This window comes from Balaenoptera musculus, chromosome X, assembly GCF_009873245.2.
Source record: "Balaenoptera musculus isolate JJ_BM4_2016_0621 chromosome X, mBalMus1.pri.v3, whole genome shotgun sequence".
Classification (NCBI taxonomy): Eukaryota; Metazoa; Chordata; class Mammalia; order Artiodactyla; family Balaenopteridae; genus Balaenoptera; species Balaenoptera musculus.
The window spans coordinates 116,895,219-116,901,653 of record NC_045806.1 but is presented as its reverse complement, the minus strand read 5'-3'; the positions used below and the strand labels follow the sequence as shown (position 1 = coordinate 116,901,653).

General features: G+C 48.4%; 1 protein-coding gene across 1 annotated transcript; it reads right to left on the bottom strand.

Moving 5' to 3' along the window:
• Positions 1-3,145: 3,145 nt before the first annotated feature.
• LOC118888866 (UPF0472 protein C16orf72) lies at positions 3,146-4,275 on the bottom strand. The gene has a single exon (XM_036840390.1). It carries the CDS (start codon positions 4,273-4,275, stop codon positions 3,445-3,447), a length of 831 nt encoding a protein of 276 aa, XP_036696285.1. The 3' UTR covers positions 3,146-3,444.
• Positions 4,276-6,435: the final 2,160 nt, after the last annotated feature.

Below are 6,435 nucleotides of genomic sequence, written 5' to 3'. Positions count from 1 at the left end.
TACTCAGCTAGTGGTGAGGAAGTCAGAGCCTTCTCTCAGCCTCCTATGAAAGGACCAAAATAAGTAACTTAATATCGTTTTTCCTCAGTCTTCTCAACTGTGCTCCTAGAAGAAAAATGTATGAAATACACAAAGTCATGATAAAGATAATATGTACAGATGGGGAGACTCACTTTAAGCCTGCACAGAAAGTTCACCAGCAACGATCAATTTAAAATGAGCCCCTTAGTGCTCACTTCGGCATCACATATACTAAAATGAGCCCCTTGAATCAATCACGAATCTCACAGTGGGGTCACTGGAGTTTCAGACTTCACTGTGCACCATGATCACCGAGGCCTCCTCCAGATAGGAGGTCACTTCTGGGACCCTTTCACTGAGATTGTAATTCACCTGGAGGGCGCTTCTGAAGCTGCCAGCTTCATAAGCAACTCAGGGGATACTCAAGGGAGGTGGTCATGGGACTGACCACACTTTGCAAAATGCTGAATCTAATAGTTAGGAAAACGCACACAGGGGAGAATCATCTAGAAATTAGAGCATGGGCTTCAGGTGCCTTTCCTGGGCAGTAGGTAAACAGAGAAAGGGAGAATAGCTATAACTGGGTCTGGATGAGGGCTTACTCATCCACTCATTAAATAAATATTTATTGTGTGCCCGTGGATCAGGCACTGTTAGGCTCTGGGGATTACAGAAAGAAACAAGACAAATGAGGTCCCTGCCCTCATGCTGACATGCCCTCTTACAACTCTCTATACCTACCTGTTAAAATTGCTGCGGTGGCTCAGTCAGTCTTGCAGCCCGAATGCCCCAGTGATCCCCTGGAGGAGGACTCTCAAAGACAAGCAGCAGAAGAATGATAAAAGGCATGGCTATTTTGTTACTTCAAGACTAGCCCTCCAAGAGATTCTGCAGCTGGAACTGAAGGCTTTCTCAGCCTAGAAGCAGTGCAGAACACACACTGAAGGTGCTTCCTACCTGGTATGGTTTGAAGTGTGGGAGGGTAAAAGTGAGCAAAGGCTTCCCAGAGAAAGCCCTGTCAAGTTAAATACCGCCACAATCCTGGTTAACCAAATGGCAACATCCCCAGTAAAGAGCGCCCACCAGGGACACCCTGGTTATCCCCTGCTCCAGCGTCTCAGCGCTGGACAACCAGGCATCCTGCCAGACCAATTCTCCTACAGCACAGATTGGGTGGTGTCACCCCCCTGCCCCAGGACAGAATCTAAAGTACCGAGCCAGGCATTTGAGACCCCCTGTACTTTGGTCCCTACCTCCCCTGCCTCCCCCTACCCAGCACCTGTGATCCCCTGAACCCAGTTTACTGTTTTCCTCCTTCTCAAACTTTGTTAGATATCCTTCCCCTGCTAGTATCCCCTGTGCCCTCCCTTCCTATTTTTCTGGGCACCAGTTCAAATGCCACCTCCTCCAGAAGCTGTGACCCTCTTGGTGAGGAAGCCCTCTGGCCTCTGAATTCCTCTGCATAGCCTTTCGGTGTTTTGCATACTATTAGAAGTGCTTTCTGGACTACATTAATTTATCTTCCAAGCCAGGATGTGCTCTGTGAGCATAAGGATTGTTTTTGTTTTTTTAACATCCCTTCTTGGGGCCTAGCATGGTGCCTCAGTATGTACTTGTGGAGTGCCTCAATAGCAAGTTTTTATTCTATTAGGGAATTCACTTTGTTGTATTATTTCAATGCACTAGTCAATTACAAATCTATTGCAAAGGTCACACTAATAAAACAGAAACAACTCTTTGAGGTGAACCTAAGGGCAAGGTATTACTCATCTATTTATACTATTGCTATTTTATGCACTGGTTTAGGGAGAGCCTGGGGAGATTTGCTCGTTCTAACTTCCCCCCACCCCTTCCATAACCTCACTTCCACCTCCTCCACCCCCCACCCCACCCAGTCTACCCCTTTCATCACTTCTACTCCGCCTCACCCCTATTCAGAAGCACTTTTGCCTTTTAGGTGTCCCTAGGACTTTCATTTCCAAACCCTTTCCGTCCTTACCCCGCTTCTCATATTCTTTCAGGCCAGAGGAGGTAGATCTTTCACTACTCCAGTTGCAAGGTGCATCCCTCAGGCAATTTTAGGAACTACAAGTCTGCCCTAACATCCAGAGGGATGATCCTGAGAACTCATGAGCTAAACACACTTATAATTAATACAAGATCTGGGATATTTAGGCAAGTTTCAACTATATAACAATAGTTTCCAGCTCAAACCCAGAGCTTCTACTGATTTCTAAATTGATCTATTTTTCTGCTTTTTCTAAAATGTAGTGGATTTTAATGTTTTACTGATTTTTATTTATAGAGAAAGGAGAACATTAATGCTTTAGGTGCCAAGCATTGTGCTAGGTACTTGAAATGTGGACTTCATCTTACCCTCACAACGACCTTAAGAGACACATAGTTCCATTTTACAGATGGAAAACTGAGGTCAATAGACATTAAGTGATTTGCCCAAAATCATGCAGTGAATCTGTGGGGCTAGGATTCTACTGTTGATCCTTTTAATATCAAAGCTCATGCTCTTTTAATTATATCATGCTATACCCTTAAATAAAACCCAGAAATTCATTCTACTTCGGCTTCCACTTCAAAACAGAAATCACCAAAAAGACTTAACTTCAGAAAAAGGAAGTTTTTATATCCCTAAGAAAAAGGACCACCACCAGGAATGCCACCTTTGATCTCAGGCTCTCAATTGTTGGCTTACTATTCCTAAAAAGAGCATTAAATTGACTCAATAGCAAGTATTACCTGCCCAACCATCATAGCACTTTACCCCATCACATAATCACCAAAATGACTATTTTAAAAAAGAAAACTCACAGGCTAATATGTACACCTTGCAGTTTCTTTCTAGAAATTAAGTGCATGGTACAGTGGAGCAAAAATGGAAAACTCCAGATTTCACAAAAATATCAAGTTTTTCATTTTGATAACATGTAATTGAACTGGCAAAAAAAACCCAAAAACGGTTAAAGCAACCAACCAACCAAACAATAAAGGATAAAAGTATCCTATAACCAAGCAAACACCTGTTAGTCCTTCCCCTTTAAGACTTTTAAATAAGGTCACATTTATTCAGTCAACAAACATTTATTAACCACCAGCAACTGTGCCAGATGCTAAGAAATATAACTGTGAACAAGATAAACCAGGCTCCCGCTTGACCGGATACTTCTGCATTAAACGGTCTTGCTAACTACTACATTATACTTGTTCTCTGCTAGTATTATATTTTTGGGAAAGTCAGAGTCATAGGATGGCTCTCCTGGAATACTTTTAAAGTTTCTTTGTGGCGAACTGATAGAACTCTTTGTTTAACTTAAAGAAGGAACAAACAGTCTCAAGGACCCTTTTGACGAGCAAGATGATGGCCGAGCAATATGGCGGCTGGCGACCCACGAGGCGGTTTAGACCAGTTTAGATCATTCGGTTGCGCTTGTGGGTTGGGGAGTCTGTGTCGCCATCACCACACTGGGCCGAGGTGCGCTTGCGGGTCCCCCCACTGTCCAGGTGGAGGGCCACTTCTTCGGAGTCGATGGGGTTCGAGTCGTCCTCGAGGCAGCTACTTCTTCGGTGGCCGTCGCCGGCCACACCGCTGGCTTGAGGCGGGGAGCCGGGCGCTCCGGATTGCACGCTGATGCTGGCCATGGCGCCGCTGAGGCCGTGCAGGGCGATGGCCTCGTGGAACGGCTGCAGGTCGACGTCCACGGACGAGCCGGATTCGGTGGCCGCGGCCTGGCTGGGGGCCCCGGCGGGTGGCTTCGGGGGCGTCCTCGCGCTGCGCGGCGGCGGAGGCGCGGGGGGCACCTTGCCACACAGGAAGCTAATCAGATCTTCTCGAAGAATGGTGCTCCGGCCTTTTTTCACCCATTCCAGCACATCTTTGATGCGACGATGGTGGCCAGCCTGGACGCCCAGGTCAAAACTTCGTTGGTGGGCATCCCCGCTCTCTTTGTAGAGGCTGGTCACAGCCGTGGCCGCACTCTGGAAGGGGTCCCACAAGGAGAGTCCTGGCTGTTGGCACCCCGTATCCTTGTAGAGCTGGGCCACAGCGGTAGCTGAGACCTGGAAGAGGTGCCACAGCTTCTGCTTCTCGCTCTTGAGCCCCGCCGCCTCAGGGGTAGCCTCCTCCTGCATATCGGGGGGCAACTCCTCTTCCTGCTCAGCCTCGGCCAGGCACTGGCGCTCCCACTTAGAGAACCAGTGCTCCTCGACCTCGGCCTCGCCCTCCTTCGGCTGCTCCTCCATCCTCCTTCTTCTGGCCGCTCCTCTCCTCTACCGCCGCCTCCTCCTCCGCCTACTCTTGCTCCTCCACCTCACCTCCTGCTCCGAGCTCCCCTCCTCCTTCTGCGGCCGCCGCCGCCACCGCCGCCGCCTCCTCCGCCTCCGCCGCCTCAGCCACCGCCACCTCCTCCGCGTGCGCCGGCGGGCGGGAGCGCGGGCGGCGGGGCCCTGAGGCCAACTGTTCCGGCGCGCGCCGCCCGGGGCCCTGGTGCACGCCCCGCCCCGCCCCGCCCCGCCCCGCCCGGCCCCGCCCCGCCCCGGCCCGGCCCCCCGGCTACGGCGCGGAGATAACTCCGCAGCCGCGGGCGCCGCCTCACTGCCCCCTTCCGGCCCCGCGGTCCGCTCCTACGGCCCCCCAACGGCGCCGCGGCCTCCCCGCAGCCGCCGCGGCCGCTCGGTCGCCGCCGCCGCGGCCCCGCAGCTCGGTCCCAACCCCCGCTCCGCCGCGGCTGCCGCTCTGGGAACTCGGAGGGGGGCCGGCTGGAGCGCTGCCTCAACGCGGCGCCTGCCTACCGCTTGGCCCCCTTTTCACACATTTTTGAGACTTGTCGGCTTCATCCAATGAGCTGATCAAATTTTACATCCTATGTTGCCAGAGAGGATTATGGGGCAACTTCATGGTGTCGATCACATCCAGGGCGCCGATCCGGGAAGGCCGGGGGTTAGAGTGGAAAGAGCACGGCCCTCGTGAATAGGCAGGCAGTCTGAATCCCAGCAATGCCCCCCACACAGTAGGTGCCCAGGAAAAGTGTTCTCCGTGGATCGAAGCAGTAATTTTGTAAAGGAAAAAAAAAAATCACATCAGGCATTCCCCCCGGCCCCCCCTCCCCCGCTTTTTGGGCCTCAGTTTCCCCAAGTGTCCAACAAGGTTGTTGGATTAGGTCTCCGGAAAGCACTTCCAGTCGTGATTTAGAACTTTACTGCTGTCCCTGTAAAGCACCTCTTCCAGGCTAGCTGCATACTTATCAAATTCTAAGAGTTACGGTCAGAAATGGCACTGATTTTTTTCCCCTCATATTCTTTCAAGGTTTTTTGTCATAAAAAGAAAAAATGGGTTGGGGGGGTTTATTTGTGGTTTACTTTCAATTACTGAAAATTCCAGGATGAAGAAGAGGAAAGAAAACAGGAAAATGAAATCCCAAACGCGGGATTTTCTGCTCCAGTGTAAAATTCAGTGCCTTTTAGGAAAGAAAAAAAAAAAAAAAGTTTACCTAATTTACAACACTCCAAAAATTCTAGCTACTTAAAACACCATAAGAATACCAAAATTAAGCTAAAACTGTATGTGATACTGAAGTCTTTTCCTTGGGTTCAGTAACAACCCCTTGTAATGATGCAGTCCTTTTTTCATTGCAGACAGTTCCAGATCAAACTGTGTTAAGAAAAATCACTGAGCTAAGAATAACATCAAAAATGGGAGGAACCAACGTAATAATTTTTTTAATTTAAGAAAAAAAGTTTTGCAATTTTTGTTGTAGAATATTTGCTAAGTCTCCAGAAAGCCTTCCAAAGATAAAGGAAGCTAAATCTTCTAGCAAAATATGCTTAATAATTCCCAAGTATGAAAGTTAGTATATAAAAATGATATAATCATTAAGCTTCATCTTTCTTAAAAGAAATACATGTTTCTAAGTTAAACATAAAAGAGAAGAAGAAGAAGAAGAGGGGATTGTGCCCTTTCTCTGCAAACCGGGCTTTTTCACGATTCATTAAACCCTTTTTCCATATGTGTAATTGGACTCTTCTCATTTACATAAACGAGGGATGAGGCAAAAGACCTAAGATCAGCCCAAAAAGGAGGAATACGTTTCTCATTCTCCTATGTTAAAAAAATATTGTAGAAGAAAACTCCCAAGAAGACAGAGCCTTCTCCCCCCACCGCCCTACACACACCCACATATACCAGCCCTGAAACAGTTCATGGCCAAGGAGATTGCGGGTTTGCCAGAGCTTTAAGATTGCCCTGTACACGGTGCCTCACAGTTATTACCAGAGGCACATGTTTTTATTTTAACTTCTCTAAGTAAAAAACTTGGACCAAAATGACCGACAGTAGGACACCATATCCTATTTTCTCCCCTCATTTTTGATTGGGTTAAAAACCAAGAAGAAAGACTGCACTGT

Coding starts and splice junctions, on each gene's coding strand:
- LOC118888866 (XM_036840390.1), bottom strand. CDS start 4,275: ATGGAGGAGCAGCCGAAGGAGGGCGAGGCCGAGGTCGAGGAGCACTGG.